At 39.9% G+C, this 25,830-nt stretch overlaps 2 protein-coding genes across 2 annotated transcripts; one reads left to right on the forward strand and one right to left on the reverse strand.

Moving 5' to 3' along the window:
• Positions 1-264: 264 nt before the first annotated feature.
• Positions 265-14,051, reverse strand: NUSAP1 (nucleolar and spindle associated protein 1). Its single transcript, XM_064714006.1, has 11 exons — positions 13,756-14,051; positions 12,596-12,661; positions 11,361-11,549; positions 10,163-10,337; positions 8,583-8,666; positions 7,768-7,868; positions 6,623-6,810; positions 3,799-3,974; positions 2,725-2,835; positions 2,070-2,175; positions 265-1,603 (listed from the first exon to the last, which is right to left on the reverse strand). Exons 1-11 carry the CDS (start codon positions 13,942-13,944, stop codon positions 1,516-1,518), a joined length of 1,473 nt encoding a protein of 490 aa, XP_064570076.1. The 5' UTR covers positions 13,945-14,051; the 3' UTR covers positions 265-1,515.
• Positions 14,052-14,132: 81 nt separating this feature from the next.
• Positions 14,133-20,116, forward strand: OIP5 (Opa interacting protein 5). Its single transcript, XM_064714011.1, has 5 exons — positions 14,133-14,536; positions 14,671-14,737; positions 15,715-15,837; positions 16,368-16,449; positions 17,715-20,116. The coding sequence occupies exons 1-5, from the start codon at positions 14,143-14,145 to the stop codon at positions 17,787-17,789; spliced, it is 741 nt and encodes a 246-aa protein (XP_064570081.1). The 5' UTR covers positions 14,133-14,142; the 3' UTR covers positions 17,790-20,116.
• The last annotated feature ends 5,714 nt before the right edge of the window (positions 20,117-25,830 follow it).

The following is a 25,830-nucleotide window of genomic DNA, read 5'->3' on the forward strand; positions in this document are numbered from 1 at the left end:
GGTGGGAGGGAAGCTGCAGCTCTGTCTGCTCCCTGAGGGGGCAGAGCTTGGCCGACTTTGCATCATTACAGGGCAGAGCAGATCCCACTTCTGCTGTGTGCAGTTAGCCTAACTCAGCTGTGCAGCAAGAATTCACAGCCTCAACTGCTGCACAGAACCTTAACACCTCCCTTTTGCAGAGAAATCCAGTTTTCAGGAATTCAAGATAACCACCCAAACACTTGTTTTGTAAAGGGCATGTTTCAGCTGTCAAATTTTAATAATCAAAGCGCTGACCTCCTCCACAGTGGCCTTGTTTAAGTGTACTTTAGAAATATTAAATGTACTGTATTTTATAGGGAAGAGACCACAATGAAGCAAGCTGAAACAGAATCTTGTACTACCATTTTCATTTTGCATTGAATTTAGCTGCTTAATTGTAGAAGAATGATGATACCAGAGCTAACATCTTTCCATGAAGTGGGAGGGCAGGTGAGTTAGTGAGGAAAACCTGGCACAGGAAAACACAGCAGTAAATACAGGTGTGAACAAAATGAGTACCAGAGTAAGGAAGTTGTAGTTGGTATACTAAATGATAAAGCCAGTGATAAACAGGACCTATACAAAACATTTATTGTCTTCTTTATTAAAAAATTTGCTTTTTCTTGACACTGCAACATATATTTGATGGGACACTAAATTCAGTGAAACATTTATTGGCTCAACAGCTGAGATTACAACTGCTAAATTACCTTTCTACTTCTATCCCTAAAAAATCCAGACAACTTTTCTATGTATTTTTTAAATGCAAAAATAACAGCTTCTTTTAAAACCAAGGTTTAGAGGTGAAAAGCAAGAGAATTTTAACATCTGCTATTTACCATAGAAAGGAAGAAAACCTTAACTGTACCAAAGCATTCAACTGGTAATTTGTAAATTCAGTTGTGACTTTTTCAAAAAGGTAGTTTACAATTATGTTACACATTAGTTTGCCAGAGAGCTTGCATATTTTTTCTTCTCTTTGAAATTCCCTACTATTCCATAGGATTAGATTAGAAATGCTGAATAATTGCTGTAACTTAGAGCATTTAAGGATTGACCTGGAGAACAGGGCAAGCACGTACTTCCAAATCTTGTCATTTTGAACACTGGGGAACATTTTGAAGCTGCTGCTGTCTAAAGCCTGCATTCTAGCACACAACAAGTGTGCATTCTGATGCACAAGTCTGTCCTAAGTTGCAAGGAGGCTTCACGAGCATCTTTTTTCCACTCATATTTTCTTCTTTAACATCTTTTAGTCAAGTAAATTAGTTAAATGAAAACATTACGAAGCAACAAGAGAGTTCTAAGCCCCTCAAGGGTTAGAACTCTCAGTGGAGAAGTTGATCATCATTATGCTCAGAGCACATTACAAGGTCTCATTAATTGCTTTCTGGATTCCACTAGCTAAAAGCAACCTGAACCATACACAGAGCACAAGCCTTTACATGAGAGGAACAGTAGTTACAGTGAAGTCTTGGATACTTCTTGTTCATCCTAACACCCAGACAGGCCTCTACGTTTCCCAAGAGCACGAGCCTTTTTCTCTTTTCTGTCTTGCTCCAGCATCTCACGCCTTTCTTCCCTGGAGGGAAAAAAGAGACCATGTCAAGTTTCATTAGAGACACTAGCAACCAAAGGAATGTGAAGCTGATCACAGCCTAACACAAGTTTAATCAGTGTGCTGCCTTTGCCATAGGCAGAGATAAGAGTACCACTATGGACTGAATCCAAACATTCAGGCAAATACATCTGCTGAGACATACAGGTGTAATACTTGAGGCAACAGCATGGTAATATTGATAGCTTCTTCCAAGATTAAGGTAAATCTCCAAACCCTGGAACTGATACTGTTCGTGGAAAAAAAAATCATCTTAAATTCAGAGCAGCCTTTTCTTGGCCTTCTTGAAATTTCAACAGTCATTGGAAAGAAAAATGGCTTTAATACAAAAGTATTCTTTCCTAAACTATATTTAAATCCTAATAAGAAGAATGAATCATCATATTACTTTAAGTAACACTATCTATAAAAAGATGAGTGGTGTACTAACCTTGTCTGGAGATGTGGCTGTTTGTAATCTTTCCTGTGTGAACAGATACCACCAGACCTACTGAGAACAGCATTTTCCTTAAATTCTCCCCATGGTTTTAGTCGTCCTACAATTTAAGAGCAAAAAGAGAGACTAGTTTAATAGTTTAGTAACTAATTGTGTGCTTAACTTCCTATCATGAATTTATCCTAGCTAGTCTGTTTCTTACTGGCTGTTTTGAAGATGAAATGCCTCTTTAAGCTGTGTTATCAGTTTCATTCCCTATAAGTAGTTCTGTAAGTAGAAACAGGTGACTGTACTTAGAAGTAATATTCAACATGTAAAGTTCAGCTTCTCACATGAGATTAAAAAAACCCATCTCATTGTGTAAGGAATATTTTGTATTTCCTGTACATGCATCTATTCAGTGGAATGCAAGGATATTTATTCTTGTATTTATGGGCTTTAGGTCATAAAATCCTAATCTTCAGTAGGGAGGTGCTTGAAGCATGTATTATGAAGAAATTTAATATCAGACTGTGTGGGAACCCATAGAGAAAGCACAAGGGACAGGAAAGAGGCTGTACACTTTGTTCTCCCTGTTGGTATCACAGCGCCCCGCAGGAGCGGCTGAGGGCGAGGGCTGTGACCGACACGGGCTGCGCAGTCACGGTACCTTTGTGCGGCTGATACCGAAGCGGCCGAGAGAGACTGGCTTTGAGATCAAATGTCTTCTTCCCACTTGTGGGTTCTGCAGGTTGAGCTCCAAACTTGAAGGGGGTAAGAACTACAAAAGGCACCAAGATACCATCATTAGAGTAGCAGGAGCATCAATGTACACAGAAAGACCACACTGCAATTACCAAGGCCATTAAATGCCCCTGCTGCTACTTCTAAAGATAGAATTGCACAAACAATGCAATTCTCACTTGAAATAGGGAGGGACAAGAGTTGTAGAGTACTGGCCCTTCAGCTATGATTACACCTTGGAAGAGCACATACAGCTCCGTGTGTTTTTCTAGTCCTTCAAGGCAAATTGCGTTTCTTCCATGCCTATTTGGAACCAAGTGGTTTTTCATGTTAAAGAGGAATTCTTTTGGAACAGATCAGCTTCACATCACTGTGGAATTTTGCTTGCCCCTTGAAAACATCAGTATTATTATACAGCAAACCAGGAAGCTCAGGGTTCTTGACTTGTGCAAATATCCCTGTAATGCTAAGGGTGCCAATGGCTGGATAGCAGAGCTGTGTTGCTGCAAAAACTGTTAGTAATCAGAAGACTTCTGATTTTCCTTAATTTTATTTCCTGAGTTATCAGGGTGCTGAGGCTGATAACAGGTTATCCTAAAGCACAGCTAGAAGCCTGATGCATGCTAACCACACAAGAAGAACAAGACCTCTGGGAAGGAAGGTGTCAGGAATTCCTTTCTGTGCTGATGGAGTGTCCCTGTATCTGCTATCTGAATCTTCTGCTATGTAGTCCCTAAAGGTCTGGAAGACTTTCTATCCTCTTTTCTGTAGGTAGCTAGGTACCATATGTTTAAGTTGTGGCACCTAAACATTTTAGTCAAATCGCTGGAAGACAAAGGAAACAAAGAAACTACTGCAGTTTCTGAAGAACCAGTCATAAATTAGAAAATTAAATTAAAACCTGGGTCTACGTGACATTCGATTGTTAAAAACTTGTACAGTAATTCAGTAAGACAAAAGTCTTGATCTGAAAGAGCCAAATAGTCACCATCCACCTTACCCTTTGATGCAGACAGATCATTATTTCTTGCATTTCCCTTACTGTTCTTCTGACTTCGTAGTTTGCAGCTCTTTTGAGTGTCAGGTGTGCAGAGCTCCTCCATGTATGGAGACATTCTAGATGGAGTCTTGGTAAGAGAGCGTTTGTGCTCATTATCTTTTGTGGCTTCTGAGAACCTGAAAGATTTTAGAAATATGAAGACAAGTTCGGTCACCTACAAGGAATGTAAGCAATGTGCCAGAATATAGATCCTGCCTTCTATATTAATTATTATTAAATTATTTATTACAGATAGAAATATTTACTTTGTGAAAAATGTTCACAGCTCATACAAAAACTGTACTAAAATACCTTGCTGGTATAACACTTCAAGTTTCAAGCCAGTGTCAATAGCAGTAAGTACTACTAGAAAATACAAAGAACTGACTTTCTTGTTATTTTGAAAAGCAAATATACTTGGGTGCAATAAGCTAGTAGATTTATTCACCAACAGATATGATTTACTTTAGACCTGGATTCTGTAGTAAAGCATTGCATATTTCATGAGTTTTAAAATTCAAATTAAAAAAAAACTGAAAGACAACTAACAGAATGCTGGACCTCAAAGACCTGCAAGAGGAAGAAGCTGACAATTTTGAAACACACAAGTTATCTGCTGTTGAAGATTGCAATGCAAGATGTTTTCAATTACCATCTGTAAGGCAGATTATCTTTTGTCAAGTGGGCGGTTTGCTTTATCTCTCTCTCTGAGTGACCACATTCACACCTCCCTCGGAGGGGACATCTGCTGATAACAGACTATTGAATGGCACTGCATGACTGATAAGAACTAGAACATCCCATTGGGAGATGTGAGCCCAGAGGGAGGAGCCAAGCATTGCTACCCAGATATAATCCAGAAGTTTTTGGAGACACCAACACGGCTTTCTCCATGTGATTCCACAGAGAAACAGCAGCTGCCTTCTTCTTCCACTGGATCTTCAGAGGAAGAATCCATCCTTCCCTACAGGACCCCCCTTAGCCCCAACAGAGCCACACCTGACGCTTCAGGAGGTCTGCAGCCACATTTTCAATCGGACTGCCACCAACACCCTGACCCACAGGGTGTCACGTTGGCTTCTGACTCTGTCAGTGTTGTTCTAGTGTACTGTATTATTTATTTTATCTTTTTTTTTTCTTTTCCCCATTAAAGAACTGTTATTTCCTGCTCCCATACTTTTGCCTGAGAGCCCCTTAATTTAAAATTTATAGCAATTCAGAGGAGTGGGGAGGCTCCTGCCTTCTTTAGCAGACTCCTGTCTTTCCAAACCAAGACACCTGCATACCAAGACACAGCCATTCCATATGTATTCCATATATATATATGTATTCCATATACATATATATATGTATATACACATTTTTAATTAACACCTATGATTACTCATATGTGCACATGCATAAAATTCAGGATCTTGCAAAAACACATGAGAATAAGACATGAGCTTGCAAGATTTAGAAAGACAAGGAGTAAATGTTGAAGAAAGCTGTTTTTGTGGACAAGCAACTTTATGATGAAGTACAGCTTGCAAGGTCCACCACCACAGTGCAACTGTGGAATGGAATTTTGGAAGCAATTTCTGAAAGTAATGTTTTGGTTCACATATTGCTAGAAGTCAATTAGGGCTACAGTGAAGACATCCAAGCTCATCCAAGAGGACACTAGAGGCAGTGTATTTTTGACATTTGTTATCTATTGAAATCAAAAAGACATTTAAAGTAAAAACAAAGCCTTTAAGTTTGTAATCTTGATTTTGACCTTTAAACAGCAGAAGACCTGCATTCCAAAGTCTCATAAATATATATTATCAGACAGCAATATGAGAAGTTCCATTATCTGACTTAAAAACAATAATCCAAAATACACTTTAGTCAGGGACAAAAAAAAATTCCCAGCAGCCATGATCTTGGCATGCAGAAGTGGAAAAGTGAAGGTCATCAGAGCAAGGAACACTGGAACCAAGGCCTGTGAACAACTGTGTATTGTTAGCAAAGGGAGAATATCTAATCAGAACTTCAGTCACTGAGGAAGGTTAAGAAAACTGAATAAAGTCAAAATTAGTATAATAGTTAGAAATCAACAAAGAAATAGTAGAAATAAAGGCTTTCATTAGAAATTATAAATTTCATGAAATATTAACACTAATAGAGAATTAGATTACTGTGGAGGAATGATGACATACACATGATGTTCTAAAAGGAAATGAGACGAGGTATAATAGCATTGAGTAAGAATTCATCCATTTAGCAATTGCTCATGACTTCTGGTGTCAGTTCCCATCTGCTAGAAACAGGCTGCTTAGTCAATCACAAGAGGACCCATGCTGTGACACTGAAGGGGAGGGGAAGTAGAGGACAGAAGGAAGAAAATATCTAAAAACCATTGCAAGACTCACCTGGAATACTGAAGAGAGTTCTGATTTTAAAAATTTACAGAAAAATTAATTAGGATAAACAGAAACTACTAGGCTGCCTGGCAAAATAGAAAACCTAACACAATAATAGAAGTAAAATAATTTGCTTGATTTTGCATCATTTGGCTTCAGAAAAATGAAAGCTAGGACTTGAGATTCTTCTAACAGACATAAAAATGAAAAATGAAGACAGTAACAGCACAAGGAGGCTTAAACCACCCAAAAAGCCAGGCTGAAAGTTAGTAATCAGAATTAGTCTTGCATAGTTCATTTTTGGAAGAGAAATAATGTAGTAAATTCACAGTCAGTGTTAATTATTTCATGTGTATCACATCAAATGGCTTGCTGGTAGCTTTGATTTGTTTTTTTACCTGACATTCATTTTGGATGTTGAAAGTACAGAAGGATGAAATGAAGATTTCTGGGATAAAATGCTCCGATTAGCAGCGTTCAGAGAGGTGCGTGGTGAGCGCCGGACATTACAAGGAGTGCTGGTGGTGGAGAACCTGCCTCTTTCTGCATTGGGGCTGAATAAAAATCTTTTGCCACTGGCTTGTTTCTAGGGAAAAACAAATTCTGAGTTACCATACTCTAATGAAAATTTATCTACCAAGCAGCCAAGAGGAAGGGAAAACACACAGTGAATCAGAAGCATATGGTCTCTTCAGTTCTCTCCCTTTTTTTCATCTTTAAAAGCATATTTTATGTAATGTATGTGTTTTTATTATTAAATGTAAGTATTTTTATTATTAAATTGACCTGACAACACATACATTAGAATATGGAGTGTCTTTTTCTGATGCTCTTAAGGGATTTGATTTTCTGGTCAGCACCTGCTGATAGTAATTTGTCTGAAGTATACACTGGTACAATATATGCCATTTAAAAAAAAAAGTAGCATTCAGGTGTTTCATTCATTGTCACTGTTTGATATGGACAGTGCTAGAGTAACCAACCTGAACAATTCTATGGCCATTGCCATATTCATTCACACATTCATTGATGTATTACTGTCACTTTTTCAGGCTCTACTGCACTTTGTGAGAGGCCCTGTTAGCAGCTTTCACCCATGTGAGGGTGAAATACAAGAACTGAGAACAACACATATTGAATGTATTTTTAAGGAGAATCATATGCAGCCATGGGATAATTCAGGCACAAAAGAGAAAATATTTAATTCCTCCTCTTTGAAAAATAACCTATCCCCTCGGTTAAATTTTGCAGCAATTAAAAAAGTTGTAAACAAAAGATCCAGGAGATCTTTCACCAAAGTAATTGTGACAATTATTTTTACTCAAAAACCACAAATTAGTTATTGGTTTCTACAGCTGTACACTGTTAACATGTAAAACCTTGTGTTGTTATATAAGTTATATATATTGGTTATGATATTCCAATGCAGGTTCACATGACCAGCTACTTACTGATCTAAAGAGACCTGGTAGGACTTTTACAGAAAGGCCCTCGAAATAATTGAATATGCCAACAGTGGGTATCTTCCCATGTTATCTCTTACCTTGACTGCACTGCAACTTTCATTCAGTTTTTTTTTCCTCTCAATGTAGTCAGCAATAGATTCCATTTTCTTGAACTGAGCCTCATGCAACTTTTTGAAGTCTAAGAAGTTCCAAAAAATAAGAACATTCACAGATATAACTTGGTGCTAAGGGAGCTTAGCACATAACAGGAGAATTTTGTGACACTTGTTGTCACGGCCTCAAAGAAGCCAATGCATCCCTCTGACTAAAGGCTGTAGACACAGCTGACCAAACAGGACCAAAAGAATATTTCACCAGCTACATGGCCCATTACCTGGTAGCCTGGAGGATTATAGAATCATGGTCTGGGTTGGAAGGGGCCTTTAAAGATCATCCAACCCAACACCCAAATTCTGCAGTTAAAGAAAACAAATACTTCTACATTTGAGACGATTTAACACATTTTAAGAAGTGATGACCATGAGCTAATGTATAGTAGTACAGCACAACCATAGTATTTATAAAGTGAAAACTAAACAAGCAGGAATAACAGCATGTATGTGTTCCTGTTCTTTCAAAATGATTAATACAAGTTTTGTATGGAAAAGTACCAAAATGTTCAATAAACCAGTTTTTTAACATACATGCCAGTCTTTTACTACTATGAATTTACAAGCTGGAATATGTATCTTGATATGTAACATTTGGGAAGTCTTTTTTCTTGCTTGCTTTTTAAAGAGAGAATATTCTTTCAATTGAGCACAAATAGAAATCTGAGTTTTAAAAAACTAAGTCAAGTCTCTCTTTAGACAGAGAAAACACCTCTCTTCCTAGAGATGGCAGGTTGTCTTACTTGGTGTGGTGGCTGTCCCTCCTGCAGACCTGGCTGCACGGCCTACATGTAAAGGGATCTTCCCTCCTGCAGGACGAGCATTACCTGGTACAGCAAGATTAGACAAAATCATTATGACTCCTAAATGATTTAAAACAATCACAGTGGTTTTAAATATTGTTCCAATGTTTGTTTCAAAACACACTTTATCTCTTCAAAGCGGGTCATATTAGCTTAGTATCTTATGATAGCAAAATATTTTTCAGGGAAAGTTTACAAGAGACCTGTGCTTGCAGTAAACAAAAACTTTAAACTCATGAGCCTTGGTCTGTTTTTTAAATGTTGATACTAAAGAAGAAATACCTTTTGACCAACTTTTCTGCCACTGCCTTATTTACATACAAAGTCCAAGCTATTTTTGTCATCTCTGTTCTCAGGTGTAGTAATATGCTCACGTTCACATTTTAATGATTAATTTTCTTAAAAAAAAAAAAAACAGGTAACAACTTTACATCAGGTTCAGCTTTTGCATACCAACAGCAAGCACTTGTATTTCTGGTCATTCACATCCCCTCAAAAGTAAGCTTAGATGACTACAATATATTGAAAGAAGTCCTTATTGGAAACAAATAACGGCGTGCAGTTAAAAAATCAATTTGATATTAAATGCAGACTTGTTACTATAGCTACAGGAAGAGATGAGCACTGTACCAACTGTCAAGATGAGTGATGTCCCCTCATATCCTATTGCTTTTGTTTTTAAAAACAAAGAAAATCATTTTAGTTCATAGAAAAACCTCATTTCTGAGCTAGTTCAAAATTATTGGTGGTCTCCCATAAGACTGTCCTTATAAATTCTATGGAACAAGAATAATATCCATAACAAACTTACAGACTACATACACTGAGCCTAACAGAGCAAATGCAGAAGTGTATCTTACTTGAAGACCCCTCAATATCAAGAAATTATCAGATTAGGTGGACAAACTAATTTCTTCATGTCAGCTGCATACACAAAGCAGGGGGGGATAAATTAATTAATATTTTCAGTGGCATCATGTTTGAAGGACTAAAGACACCACCAGATGAAAAAGTGATCCAGTAGAATACATTCAGATAGTCTTAGGTAGTTCAAACAAATGGTAAAGGATTCTATGTTTTCTGCTGATTTTACTCCTGGAAAGCAAAAGATAAAACTGTTCATCTGTAGAAAAAGATAAATGGACCATAACAAAGCAAGTCCTCTCTTTCTTGCCACCTCCTAGAGGCCAAACACCACCTCAAGGGTATTCCAAAAGGCATTGATCCTTTTGGAAGTGTAAAACTCAAATACGCTCATCTCTCTGAAGACTCCTTCACTAAAACAAGAGTTCTGAAGTCAAAGCCAGCAAAATTCCTACACTGCAGAATCTGTGGATTTGTGTTACAATGTTAAACAAGTAACACAAACTCAAACCAGACCAATTTTCTTCTGGCAGCCCCAAAACAAGTTACTGATCAGCAGATGCACCACAGCAATGCTTCGAAGACGCAATAAAATTATCTTTTGGTTATTCTGAGCAGCATAAATTGAAGTTGCTTTTATCCAATTTTCTACTTACGTTGTCCTCCCCTGCCTTTAGCAGAAGCCTTCTCTGCCTGTTTCTTCTGCCCAGCACCCATCCCTGGATTCTCAATAGCTTTCTCTTCAGTTATTTGGATTCTGTTTTGTGATATCTTCTGTCCCTTTTTGTGCTCCCCCTGAGGCACTTCATTTTCTTTCATTTCAGAATGCGCCTGCAATTTAAACATACCTTGTTTAACCAGTTTGTTCCAGCTGGATATAAAGCAAGGCTGTTGTTCTGAGAGCAGTGAGCCAGTGGAACAGATTGCCCAGAGAGGTGCACAGCCTTCATCCTCAAGGGTTTTCAGCATCAGACTGGATAAAGCCTAAAGCACTGGGCTCCAACCTCACAGCTGAGTCTTCTTTGACTGAGAGATTCAGCAAGAGATTTTCTGAAATTCAAACTGTGTTAACCTGTGAAATACTTACCCTGTTACTTCACAACCTTAAGATATATTAGAAAGCTTTGGCCTGCATAGCTCTCACATTTTAGTATAAAATTGCCTTTATGGATTAAAATTCATGATTCATAAGATTAAATTCACTGGGGATGTTACTGTTTACTGCTGTATTTTTGCATACTGTACAATTCTCTAACACTAAAAGAGTAATACTCCTCATTTTCTCATTCCCGTCCTCTACCTCAGCAAGTCTTTCACAGTTCTTAATTTACCTACTCCTTGTAACTCAAAAAAATTCAACCTTCATCTCACCTGTAACTTTCTCTTATTAAGTCACACAACCCCTCACAATCAAAAAAATATTATATTTAGGCAATTGTGTAACTTCTGATAATTTTTTCTGTACCAAAAAAGAGAGAACAGCATTATTTTAGATAAATTCTGAAGCTAGCCTAAGATTCAGAATATTACAATGAACTAGCAGCCTTACACTCAGATAAAATGTTTGGAATTGTATATTTCTTAGAGGAATTTATTGTCTTGAAGCAGTGACTAGAAGTAATGTCTGTTTATTATGGGACAGTGCATAAAGGGACAAAACCCATTGCTACAAAATACAAAAGACCAGTACCAGAATGCTTGCATATCAATTTCTCTACGTGTCAAAACACACACACACACACATATATATGAACACATACCATCTATAAATGGTGACTGAAAAGAAATCAAGTGTGCTTAAATTATGCTCAGAGGAAGGGAGGACAGCACACAAAAGCATGCCAAGCAAATCACCTGTTTCTCATCAGAAAGCACTGGGTTTTCTTCACTGCTGTTAGTTTCCTCATGGGAGCTCCTCTTTTTTCTGGTTATTTTCTTATCCTGACCATGTTTTTTTGTAATGACACACACTGAATCAGACATTTCCTCCTGATTGCTCAGTTCATCCGATTTAATGGAAGCAGATGCACTCTTTACAGGACCCTGTAGCAGAAAAATACTATAACTGGAAGATATCTGACACAAATATGAATTAAATACTCCAGGGACAGTTTCAATTTTATTATCTGAAAAAGTATTTTATACTAAGGATAAACAGTAGCATGCCACATAACAGCACAGTAATCAAAAAACTGGCACAATCTTGATTCCCCTAAGTATCAAAGCTCATTGTTTGGAGACCGTAAAATCAATTCCTATGACTGGTTTATCACATTTCATTTTAATAAATTATAACAATCTAATATTTTATTTTTGAAATCTAAAACTTACATGATGTCATGACCCTCCCATATTTGTACATTTGTGGAATACTCTTCACCAGTAAAAACAGGGCTCCTTTCCTGCTCATGAAAATTTTTAAAAAGCTGTCAAGGTTTATACCAGTTCCTCAAGCCTTTAAAGATTTTTAAGGGATACACTTAAAGGGAGATGTATTTTAGAAAAAGGACATAACAAATTACTTTAATAAAAAACATTGCCACACTCAACAAAACAATTCAGCTTACGGGAAAACTATTTAAAAATTAAGAAAACAAAACACTAAGAGGCAAATAAAGGAAGCAGCACAACCATATTGCTTTCATAATAGGGAAAGTAAACTGTAGTAGATGCAAATTGCTTTCCAATTAGTACCTAGTCCTCCTCATTTAGGCATGCAAAATAAATAAAATATTTTTGTATTTGCTTCTGAATAGCGTCTGGAGCCAAACAAGCAAGAATTAAGGTTTGTTCAGTGGAAATTAAATGTCATTGTTCACAGAGAATAGGTTTGTACTGATGCTGAAAAATGCATTGGTAATTTTGGCAGCTGAAAGGAAACCAGCTTTCAGTCATAGAGGCCGCTTCAAAACTAACATTAGCATATCTATTTCTATCAGCACATAAGTACTTAAAACTAAGGGCACTAAGAAGAAAAAGGTGTTTCTATTACATTGTGGTCAAAATCACTCTTCAGGACATGCTCTGCTCTATGGGTTACAAATTAAGGTTCACATTTCTTAAAAGCAAGGTCTGATTTATTATGTTACCATATTTTCACTTTCTTCATTCGTCCTTTCAAAGTGTTGCTTCAATGATTCCAATAATTTGTCTGCCTGAAGAGAAACCAAAACAACCCATGAACCAAACAGTCCGTTCAGTCACTGAAGCTGGCCCAGGCCCAACCCACATCCCATAAACTGAGCGAGCAGAACATTTCCCGAATCCAGCAGCATAAGGCACCTTACCAGAAGGACTCGCTCGAGTCAGTCAATGAGACAAAGTGCCTAAGGCCACAGGTAAATCTGCAGCATATTCTCCACAGAGGCACAAGGGCAAATCTCCTTGACTAGGTTTCCCCTGCTCTATTGTCGAGGAGGTTAATTGTTCACTGAAGGAGACAAACTGTTTTAAGCCCCACAGCGCAGCTGAACTTGAATTAAAATTGTGTCAAATTTCTGCAATTGCTTCTGCCTTGAGCATGCTACAGGCAAAGCATTCTTTTCAACCCTCGCATACGTTCAACAGTAACAGTAATAAAACAACGATGAAAATACACCATTGATAATTCAAGCTATGAAAGACACTTACACACCTAAGTAGGCAGGTCAGCACAAAAACAAAGAAAGTACCCCAAAACTAACATTTTCAGAAGAGCTCTGAGTCCTGTGAGGACAGGGAACTGCCTTGTCCACCCAAGATCTTTCCTTTAAGGCTCTACGAGTTGTGCCATCGCTGCAGGCGGAGCCGGGCCGCGCCTCACAGCGCCCGCAGCTCCAGGCAGGAGCCTGGGGCGCCCTTAACCGCGACCGCCCTCTCCTCCCGTAAGGTGCTCTCTTGTCACTGCTCCTCCCTCTCCGAGTCGTTAGAAAAAAAAAACCAAAACAAACAAAGCCAAGCAAATAAACACAGTACCCGCACCGGGGACACCGGAGTGGGGAGCAGCCGGGCCAGCAGGGGCGGGGCAGCCGCCCCTTCTCCATGCCCGGCGGACAACGGAGCCCCGCTCTCCCCCTCCCCAAGTGCGTGCCCGCACCCCGGACGGCAGCGCAGCCCCCGGGCGCCCCAGGGCGAAGCTACCGCCGCACCCCGCGGTGCTCCAGACCCGGGAGGGTGCGCCCTGGGAGGCTGGGGACGCGGTCTCTCTACGGGGCACCCCAGAACCCGGAGCTTCGTGGGCAGCGCTCCCTCGCAGCCGCCCCCGCCTCACCCGAAGGTTGGCCCTCAGCCCGGCGGCCTTGGCGATGCGCTGGAGCTCGGCGTATTTCAGCGCCTCCAGGGGCTGCAGCGAAGAGAGCGCCATGACAGCAGCTCCGACCGAGCGGCCCTGCCCGCCCGCGCCAACCGACACCGCTCGCACCGCCCCCGCCGTTCGAACTGGCCCGCTGCTCCAGCCCATTGGCTGGGCCAGAGAAGGGGCGTGGCTAGAGCGTGCGGAGCGCGGGAACCGCCAATGGTGGCCCGGTCCGCCGCGCCTGCTTATTTTCAAGAGCCATGAGGCCTTCCCGGTAGAGAAAGCCGCGCGCGGTTAGGCCCGCTGCCCAATAGCCGCGGGCGGTCAGGATTGACACGCCCACTGACCAATGGCAATGCAGATATGCGAACCACCCTCCAATCGCGATACTCGGGTGGGCGGGCCCCGCGCACGAACGCTTGGCGGGAGGAGATGGCGGTGCGGGAGCAGCTGCGACAGCTGTTCCAGCACCCGCAGCCCATCGGGGCCATCGTGGTGGAGCGGGCGCCCCCCCCGGCCGCTGCCGCCTGGGCCTCGCCGACGCCATCCCCGCCCCCGCCGTCGCCGCCCCTGCCGCCCCTGCCGCCTTCGCCTTCCTTGCCGCCGGCCGCGGTGCCGGCATCGCCGCCGCGGCGGCAGGGTCCGCTGCCGGAGGAGTGCGCCGTGTTCCACTGCCGTGGCTGCTGGACGGTGCTGGGGGACTCGCTGCAGCTGTGCGGGCAGGAGCCGCCGGGGCTTCGCGTCCTCATCTGCTTCAGTGAGTGCCTCGTCGGGCCGGCGGGTGCTGTGGGCGCGCCGCTGCCCCGCGCGGGCGTCGGGCGGGCAGCGGAGACCGGGCGGGGACTGGTCCGGGGGCTCTCGGCTGCAGCGCGTCTCTCTCTTTCTCCTCAGAAGTCACCAGCGATGTGACCTGGGAGGACTCGCTGCAGGTCGGCCTGGAGGGAGCCCTCCTGGGATGGTGCGTAGCTCCCGTAGTTCCGGCCCCGGGCCTGCCCTGAGCGGCAGCCGCGGTAAATCGTGCGGGCAAAGCCGGGCTCCGGCACGGCCGGGAGCTCCTCCGGCTTGTGCGCGGGGGCTCTGAGGGGCTTGGCAAACTCCCAAGTGACTTCTGTGCCTGTTTCACACTTCGGATGGAGAAACCTTTTGTAGGGATGTAGTTTTCACTTGAAATCCAAGAGTTTTGCTGCTATAACCTCTGTAGGTAGAGAGAAACATTCGAGCAAAGCAGTAGAAGACAGCTTAACTTGTGGGTCCCTTTGTTCCCTTCCCTAAAAGGTTTCTTACTTAAAACATCTCTGCGTTTTGTTTGGTTTGGTGGGGTTTTGGTTGGTTTGGTCTTGGGGAGAGGGGTGGCTGTTGGCTGGTTGGTTTTTCTTAATACTGAAAATAAAAAACTTGTGCTGCCTTATTCTTGCAAGGTTTGGTAACTCAGTCTAACAGGAAGGAAGTGAAATGTCATCTAGGGGCTTACAGAACCAATAGCTTGTTTAAATGATTTTTAAAGGCTATTTTACAAACTGTCAGGACTGGGAACTTTTTCAATATAAGACTTGCTCTTTTTTTGACTTTTCCTTGCCCCTCCCTCTGCATGGGGTAAGAATCTATTTTATTAGAAAGAATTTACAACTAGCACATGCATTGCTTTATTACTTAAATCATGTTTGAGTAGAATACTCTAAACCGTTCTGTGATAGTAAGATGTGCATTTTCTTCCTTAATAGCAACTTCACTTATTAGATAGATTACTTCTTTCACAACATGCCCAGTTTCTTATGGTGATATTGGTTTTGTACATATTACTTTTTTGAGGAGGAGGTGTTATTATGCCTTGGATTTTGCCCCAAGGGAACTGAAGATTTGATGTCCTCTGACAAATATACAGCATCTGTGGTTTCAAAAGCTTCTTTTTAAAAACATTTCCCTTTCTCCTTTTAGTGCTTATTATTTATTATTCTGTCGGTCCTGTGGCTTGGCCGTGGGCTTCATTCTTTATTCTTCTGGCAGTGAGCTGGCACATCTCCGGGACTTGTTCTGTTTCTTCAAGGACAGCATCATGTGGTGAGTACACAGCATTCTTATGGTCAGTGACTTCACAGGTTACTTCACTAAGTTACTGTACAACTGGCCCACAGCTAACAAAAGTGGTTTGACTTTTGTCTGAGCACACTGGTGTGGGATTTTAATATTCTTGATGTTCAGCTCATCACTGTGTTGATGTGAATCCCTTTGATTTGCCTTACACCTCTTGAGTGTCCTTGTGTAATGTAAGACTTCATATTTACTTGTGTGCAATGCTGAAATCTCTTCAGTTCCAGATTCATTTAGCTAACCTAAGGTATCAAAGTGATTCCATGATAGGTTGAGGACTTGACTATAGCAGCTGTAAATTACTTACAGCAGGTGATGAGAGGATCTTGATTCCAAAATAAAACCATTGTTATGTTTTGAGTATTTTCATAATTACTACTTTTGGCAGCAAATTTGTATCTGCTTTAAAACCATCTTAAATCATCTGTCTAAATAGTGCAACTGTAGGTTTTTAACTGTTTTTCTTGTGGTTTTTTTTTCTTTCCCCTTTTGTTTTCCAGTTACTTCTTAAAAAATCAAATGATTATAGAAGCTTCTAAGGTGAATTTTCCAGCTGTGACCTTAAAGAAACACATGCAGAATGTAAGAAAATACTTTTAAAATGCTGGTAATTTTGGACATTAATTCAAAACTATTGACACAAATGTGGGGGTTTTTAGTGCCTAAGATTGAGAAGATGCTGCCTTATTTGACAATAGCTGACTCAATGCATGAGACGTGAAACATTTTCTAAGAACTCTGAAGTGCAGAACATACCAAATTCTAGCTAAATTTTGGCAAAAGTTTGTTATCTTTTTATCTCTATACCTTGCAAAGAAAAAAAACCCTAAAGTCATTTATGCAAACTTGGCCTAAGTATTACGACTTGTGTTGTCATTGTTGAAGAATTTAAAAATAGATTTTTTTTTTTGAAAGGGATTTTTAAAGTCATATTTTTATGTCTGTGTAAGATCAAAACACCATGGCAGTATTTGTAGTTTCAGAGAGAATTCTAGGACCTCCCTCCTGTTTTGGTGTTCAAAGTGGATGTTCTTACCTGTAACCTGACTAGTGGTTGTTAGTTAATTGCCTGCCTTAGCTCAAATAAAGTTATTGTGTGTTGGAGACAGCCAGAATATCCAGTATTTATGTGATAATTTGTTCATTACTTTTTGGGGGGGTTGAGTTTAGGTTTTAGTTTCTCTTGTAATGGGCCTTTTACATTTCTAAGTTTTGTCCTCTTCCAAGTCATCTTCCAGTTTCTATAAGATCAGAGTGATTTCACAGGTCAAGTGAGGCTAAGATAAAAAAATCTTATCTAGATAAAACTTCTATAGTTGAGACATGATTTAGTAATAATACATGATTGAAGTAAAATTATGACAGCACTTCATTGCAAACACAAACTACGTGACTGTAGAGAGTTCCCTTGTTGACTAGAACAAGCTCAAGCATCTGGCCTTTGCTTTTTGAGACATAATGTCCACATGTATTCCTAAGCTAATCATGAAACAGTTTGTCCACATATTGTCAAAGAAAGTCTCTGTCAGTGTGAAAACTTGAGTTAACTAGCAAAGATCAGGTTCATCATAGTAAAAGTGCAACAACTCCATCTTCATCTTCCACTATGTCCCTGGAAGGGCTGATTCTGGTACACATTGATCCATCTCCAGTTTTTGGTGCAGCCCTCTGATCTGGGTGCTGTTTTTGTCACTACTTAACATGCAGTATAGAGATCAAGCCCCTCTATATTTTCCCACTTTGAAAGTGAGCTGCTCTTCAGCCGCTTTAAGTGGGGTGCAGGTTATTCAAAGATCCAGTGTTAGGACTTTTTTTGCTGATTTTAATACTCTTCTCTTTTTTCCTAGATGAAAGAAAAGCTTGTGGAGTTAAGTAGTCGTGTAGAATTATTGACAAGGAAGCTGGATAAAATAATTATGTAACAAAATAATTATGTAACAGAATGGCAAAACTCTTCAACAGATCCAGATGACCTACTATCAGGATATGCAGGAGTTAATGCCAACTAATACCCATTTTCAAGAACTGCTGGAGTTGTTTCTGCATCTCTGCTGAGTTTGGTCATTACAAAGAAATAATGCACCAGACCAGGTCTGAGTATTGATCTGTCACTTTATCTGTGTGTGGAAAGAACTGATGATGAAGTGCATCCCTTCAGGAATACCTGAGAGTCTGACATACTAAAGTTATGCTTGGGAGACTGAATAGCTCACCCAATGCAGCATGTTACTCTCTGAGGCAGTGTAAATCTGACTTTGGTTTTTCTAAGGACTTCAAGGGGAAACCAGCCTTTGAAATACTGAAGTCAGGTTTCTGGAGCTGTGCAAAACATATTTAACAAGGTGATGCTATTCAACAGCCACCATTACAAATGAACATTCTTAAAAACCTAAAGCTCTTGTCCTATATTTCAATACAGACCCATTGTTAATGGCAGCTAGATTTTGGTCAAGTGGCTCATTAGCTACATCTGATGGGTGAGCCACTGCTATATGGACTCCTGAAGAGTTCTGAGATTTGCTTGTGTGTGTTGCCTGCAAAAGCAGCCGACAAGCACATCACAGATGCTGCAATATTCTTAGAGCGTAAGTCAGGACGGCACCACGGAGGCAGAACACAAGGTTTTGAATTTCAGGTAAAGGGCAACCCATGTGCCTGCCAAGCCTGCTGAAGTGCAGCCCCAGGAACAGGACTGAGTCAAATTTTGCCAGCTAAGGCTGTGAGCAACTGCCTTGAACAGATTTGAGGGTTTCTTTCTGGAATGTTAACTATGAAACCAAGGAACAGCCTTCTGCACAATCCTGGAAGCACTGCTTTCCTGAAGTTAGGACTGCCTGTTGCCTTCAAGTGGCCAGTTAGGATGTTTCATAAAAAATACCTACTCGTGGCTCATTGGCATCTCTCTGTTGAAAATTGGTTCTGCTTATTTCCTAATATTTAGAAAATAATTTTACAGATAAGAAAGCACTACTTACCCTTTGTTACTGGGACAGAATATCCCTAATTCTTGTTTTTTGGAAGATTAAGGTCCCTTTTCCTCTCCCCTTCCCTGCCTAAAGGGCTAATGTTTTTCCCCAAAGGAATAATTAATTTTATGGAAAGTTTAGTAGTTGTCTGTAGTAGTCTAGAGAGGATTCTATTTTCTTGATCAACTTAATTCCAGTGATGCAAATTGCCTTCTCCTAACATGTATATGACCAGCAGGTTGCAGACCTTGTTGCTGCTGCTGCCAATTCTGTGTTTTGTCTTATTTGTAAAATAACTGCTTGGAGCAGAGGGCACAAAACTCACTGTAAGGCACCTCAGAGGTTTTAGGTGGGCAACTGGCACTTAGGCTACTCCTAATGCTCACTGTGCTGCTTTCTGTTTGGCAGTTCTTATGGACTCAGTTCATTGTTATAAGCAAAACCATGGAGTATCAACAGTCGTTCTGCAAGGAGAGCAGGGACTCTCACGAACTCTAATACCACCTCTGTAATACTTCCTTACTGCTTCTGTTGTTGTTGCATGAGTCTAAGAAATGTGATTGATAATGGGACTGTTTGCTTTTGCCCTTTCATTCTAGTTTCTGCATTAAGACTGGTTCTTGTTATTTTATGTCTGTACTATGAATAATGCTAAATTGTTTTGCTTCATTAGTGCTGATCCCTAAAAGAAAACTGTCAGTTACATTTTTGTACTATATTTAAAGTTGTGAAGAAGGAAACTTCTTAAATAAAAGCTGAAACTTAGAAATTCATATAGTCCGAATCACTGCCATTATTATGTGAGTCCTAGGCCTACTTCTTTTCCTTTGATTATTTTGCAGAAAAAACCCATCACTTTATCTCACTTAGGTCCTCATTTGTTATAAAGCATTAAAGTATTGGTTCCACAAATTATATTACCTATCATGGATTTAAATAAATAATAAGTATGTGCTGAAGAATAGCTGATAAATGTTTAAACTGCATTTCTGTAATCTTTGAAACTGGGAAGACCTCCACCAACCAAAGAAATTTTGTGAAGTGTAGTCACCAAAACAATAAACCATACAAACAAAACAATACATCCATAAAACAGTCTTCTGAGGGGCCTTGTTACTTTTAAGCAATCAATGAAAGAAGCAGAATTTCTGCTACCCTCTAAAATAACCCTTGAAGGGACTGAAGTGGAATAACAATTTTTGTTTAGCTGCTATTTAAGTCAGAAGTCTGCTGGGACAGCTGGCCCCAAAGCAGATATCCAGCATGTAAGAATTCAGCTCAAGTTGTTAAGTTTTGACAGAGCTACAGCAAGTACACCTCAGAAGTGGAGTGGAATGTACAGTAATTGGGTTGTCTTCTGAACAGATGACACATCCAGTTTTAGTGCATTCTCAGCCTGTGCTGCTTTATTGCTAAAAAAGTTTGTATACAGGTGCAGAGTTTCCAGGTTCATTTTTAAACAGTTCCTCTTTACAGTGTCAAAAGAATAAAATCTTATCTTGAAATCCTCAAAGATGCATAGATATAAAAGCAAGCTGCCTTTTGGAAAAAATCAGAATTTGCAGGGAGACATTCTTTCACTGTTACCATGTAAAACATGTGCAATGGGAGTACATAGTTTGTAGTCACACCAATAATTTCCTCCACTAATCCATGCAAGAATGCTATCAAAAATTCAATATAAGTATTCTTTAGCCTATTAAGTACTAAGGTAATTTTTAGGAATTTACACCTAATACTTTTCCTTTGCTGTTATGTTTTTCAAAAGGAAAATAACTTCACTGATATCCTGAAGTAGCTTATTCCCCAGGTTATACTGAAGGGAAATACAAAGGATACAATGGCTTACTCATCACAATATTTAACAGACTTTAAAACCATGCATAGTGTTCTAAAGAATTAAGAATGACCATGGTTAACCACTGGGCTAACTTTGTGTTAGAAATTTTCTTGTTTCTTGAAGTTGGCTCAAAGAGTTTCATTTAGTCTAACTTGTGATACCATGGAATAGTTATCTTCTCTTATAAAATTTGTATCTTCATTTGGCAATCCTTACATATTTAAAAAGAGCATTCATGGGTAAAACCACAATTCCCATTCCAAACCCAAAACACAGTGCTCTATGAATGGCTGGATATGAAGTATGAACAGGAGTTAACTTGACACACCTTTTTTTCCTCCAAGACACTTTCTACTTAAGAGAGAGGACTGAGCCTCTGTACATGGAGAAGTGTTCTGCACAAGTTAAGCCCACTTACAAAATTAAGCTAAGCTACAAGAATGGAATTCTGCAATTACAAGCCAGTATTCTACACATTTAATTACAAGTTTAAACTTGGAAAAGTATTAGTGATGTAGGCTATGCCACACATTCTCTTATTTTAAAACTGCCAGCAGAGATTGACTGCATTATCCACTAAGAGACTTGAATTACAGAGAACACACTAAGAGTTTACAGAAAGATGGCACCCAAATTCCCTTTTATCTAGTAAACGAAATAAAGAAAAAAAGACAATTGCAACCTCTGTTGCAGAAGATAAAGACCTTCAGTGATCAAATCTAATTTTCTGTTTTTAAAAATCTCTTTAAAGAACTTAAAAAATATACAAGATTACCAGTATTTTCAGGTTCATTCCTGCAGATGCCATTATTGCTGGCTGGTACCAGTATGCTTCAGTACAGCTGCCTATGTGGCTAGAGTTACCTGAAAATACTGTCTCTTAAAAAGCTATTCAACACCTGAAAAATATCTACTGTGCTTATTAATTTCAGTATTCTCCAAATAATTTCTCTCACCACACTCAAGCTATTACTGCTGTCTGGCAAATACTACACTCAGTTTGAGTCTGTGGTTTCTGTTACTCGTTTGTCGCCTTGGGTTTTGGGGTGATTTTTTTGTGGGTTTGGCTTTTTTCCTTCCCACCGGTAGCTCCCCTGCACCGTGTAAGAAACTCTGCACCCTTTTCCTTGCTACAGCTGCAGCAGGTGAGAAACCTCATCTCGCCTCTAAACATGCTTAGTTCATGCCCTGCTTTTTACATGCTCAGGACAGTGAGATGAACCAGACTAGAGGTTACAGAGGCGAGTTCTGCTGATCCCAGTTCCTGATTTACACTTTTGGTGCCATGCTTCTGTCCCTATCTATACATTCTGCCCCCTTCTCTACAGAGGCAGCACATTCTCTAAAAAAAACCCAAAATTTGAGAATCAAAGCAGGAAGTTCAAGCTATTGGTATATTAATTCCTATTGCTTCATTATGTATAATGCATATCTCAGTTTACTGGTAATAACTACACTACACTAGACATTTTGAATCATGCATAATTAGAACACTAGCTCTAAGATTTGTTTGTGGGCCTGTGCTGCTTTCCTTCAGTTTCTCCATGCAGTTCTTCGTGCCTAAGGCATTACAAACTACCTGTCTTTCACTTGACCTGCAAACACACTCATCTGGAGGGGAAGTGGAGAGAAGCAGACAGGATTTACATAGGACACACTGAACAGAAAGTTCCTTCTATCTTTAATTTAGATGGGGTAAAAGTCTTGGGAGTTTATCCATATTATAACCTGGTACACAGGCTCAGAGACAGAAACACGCTCTGCTGACATCATGAACACTGAGACTTTCTCTAAAACACAGGAGGAAGTGTAGAGACTGAAAGGGAACAGACTTCAGAATCCATGGTTAGTGTCTGCACTGTTGAACAAGACACCCTGATTCAACTGTTGGCTTTTGTATGCCAGTCAAAGTGCTACAGGGACAAAATGCTGGGTCATTCTATGAAAGAAATCCAGTGGAATCTAACCTGAACTGTCATTCTGCAGCTCTGTACCTGATCAGCAAGCAGGATTATTTGTTTTGGAGGAAGACCAGCCAGTTTCCTAAGGATGCAAGAAGCAGTAATTTCTAAGATTCATTATAAATCTAAAATAGTTCTACCTTCAGTATTTTTTTCTTTTCTGCCCCCCCAAAAAAAACAGACTGCCAGTTCTTGACATTGTAATCCTCATGTAAAGTGTCAGTATCCTCAAGCTCAGTACAGTTTCTTCCCACTTGCTATCAAGAAGTCTTTGCAAGACTTCCTTTTTTCTCATAAATTTGACAAATACCCTCAGTTTCAGAAGGTATAAGAAGGTTCCCAACACAAGTACTGGCTAGACCTTCTGCAGCAGCACTACTGGATATACAAACAGAATATATTTGTATCATCTGGGTTTAGTACTGCTAAAGGAGGCATGTCCATACTGATCATTATACCTTTTGATATACCACACCCAAGAGTGGTGGAACCTGACACTTCCACTTAGGTTTAGAAGCTGTTAAATCAAGGTTGAAGCAAAAGTCATGCCATAGTACAAGAGCTGAAAGGCAAAGGGACTCCTTTTGTTGGTGTGAATACCAATGCCTAGTCTAGCAGCCCACAGAATTCAAATCATTATTAAAAGCCTTATCTGGGAAGTGTATGTAGATACCTTGCCTGGCTACATCAGTCTTTATTTCCTCCCCCCTGTTCTGAGTGGATATACCCTCGAAGAATTCTGTTCAGCCACAAAGTTCATACTTCAGAAGTATGAATGTGACTTTGTTACAATTATAATTTCATTATTATGTAAATGTACTTGCTGATCACAGACCACGTAATTTCTCTAATGTAATCAGAGAGCAATCAAATGAAGGTCCCCTATGGCCAGCTTCCAATTTTATCAAAAAATCAATAGTTGGAATTTAAGCTGATTACAATCTTTCAGATCAATTAGTTTTCATAAGCTTATTAGCCAACACTTAATTTAGACATTCTCATGCTTATCCTGTTACTTTATACTGCAAAAATGCTCACAGCCCTCACAGTTCCATTGTCAATTGATGAAGAGCCAAAGTGCTTCACCCTCATGCTTTAAAAACATAAGAAGCTTCCACTAAGCTGGAAGCTTACAGTCTAAATGACTTCAGCTTTCCAGAAGAAATGCAGTCAGATTGATCCAAACCTCTGATTCTGTTCAGAATACACTACTGTATGTTGGGCTGCACTGTGTCCATAGATGAGGCATCTACACTGAAAAGTGTCAACTGGGAACAGTTTAGAATTCCCGTGGCTCTTTTATGCAACCCTTTGATAGCAAGTAATTTTCTGGATGCAGATCTACAGGTGAAGATCAATAACCTTTTGTGTTACCAGAGGCTTCACAGTACTTTCCTCTGCAAAACTTCAGGCATCAGCTGAAATCAATTATGGTCTGAAGCAGTGTTTAGCAAAGCTGAAATGATTTTCTGCTGCAACATCCTTAGAATTCTACAGTTGTGCTTGGCATGCACAAATGTTTTGAGTGTCAAGTGCTCTCTAATGTTTTGTTTTGTTTTTTTATTTAAAGACTACCTCAGATTGGTCTTTATAAACAAAGAAAACAAAAAGTACTTCCCACCACAAAAGTTTCTAACTTTAGAATCAGGTTCTCTTCACAGTACAGTACTTGGAAAAGTTTCATTTCTCAGAGAAAGAGAGCAAGTGCTAGGCTACAGAGAAAGAAAAAAATTACAGGGAAACTTCAGCTATCCTTTCAAAGAGAACTGTCTGCCCTTCCCCCGGCACTCACTGACAGTGCTTCAGACATGTGGCAAAGCTAATTTTTCTTTTTTTAATACATATATCACGTTCATTAACTTAGTATTCAAGTGCCAAATTCCCTCCAATGAGAGGAACATAAGAAGAATTCACCCTTCTTCTCAGGAAGACTCTTCACACAACTCCCTGCAGCACAGAGCGCCACAAACTTATTTGGTTATTACCCACTTACTCTACTGTACAGTCTTGCTAATGCAAGTTATTTACTATCACATGCAAAACAGTTATTGCTACTAAAGTTCTATTTTCTTATTAAATCATCTTATGGCTTTGTTTGCATCAGGGATTCTTCCCCCTACATACTGTGCTATTTTGCATTCCAGTTTCAGAGGTATTTTTCAATTGATTCTCCCAAGCACTAAACTACTTTATTCAATGGTACAGCTACGTCCATTTAGAATTGAACCTGACTCTTAGCACAGGTCCCCCAGAGCTCTGCTGTAAATGGCCCACCTGTCCAATTTTCTCAGAAATTTATTAGATGCAGAGGGTTGTTTGGTTGGTTTTGTTGGGGTTTTTTTTTCCCTGTTACATACATGAACTCTGCCTGGATTACTGTCATTGCACAGAAGTACATGCTTTTTGATTAATTACTTTAAAGATATATCGTACCAAAATTACAAAACCAAGCTACCCATTCCCTCCCTCCCCCTAATGGCCATTTACAGGCAGATCTCAGGAAAAAAAGATGCAGTATCCTCTCTAAGCTGAAAGAGAGAAATGGGTGAAGAACAGCACTGGCATCAAATAAAAGACTTATTCCTAGGAAATCAGAGGATGCCATCCACAGAGCAATGCACACCTCAAGAATCATACCAGCCTCCTATTCGACCAGTCTAAGCTGCCCATTGAGTGCTAAGCCAATTTTACTTCCCTGGTCTAAACTTTCCTTCTGAAAAAAGCAGAGGGAGAGACAGAAATCATTAAAATTGAGCTTAGAGCTAGAAAGCAAAACTGGAAGTTACCTAAAATACAAGATACTGAATTCTCAATAATACAGGGGTGGGGAATCTCTGATTCATTGGCTAGAGACAGCCTGCTGCAGAGATACAGCCTACAACATTGTTTTCCAACAGCCTTGGACCTTTCTCTCTTATTAAGATGTATGTAAATGCAGGATCCACCAAAGTTATTTTAAGATTCAATAGGATTTCAGCCAAAAAAGGTTCCCCATTCCTGCAATAATGGAGAAAAGTCTTCTACGCATAATTAGCACACCACATTTTGCAACTATCAACTTATCACACAATGAGGATAATGTTTTGCTAGCTATAATCAGAGTCAGATCTGAAAAAAAGACAAGATTACTTAACAGACGTTGTAAATTATCTGAAGGTAAGAGATGTGTACAGAATGCACACAAACTCCTTAGCAT

Source organism: Zonotrichia leucophrys, chromosome 5 (genome assembly GCF_028769735.1).
Source record: "Zonotrichia leucophrys gambelii isolate GWCS_2022_RI chromosome 5, RI_Zleu_2.0, whole genome shotgun sequence".
Classification (NCBI taxonomy): Eukaryota; Metazoa; Chordata; class Aves; order Passeriformes; family Passerellidae; genus Zonotrichia; species Zonotrichia leucophrys.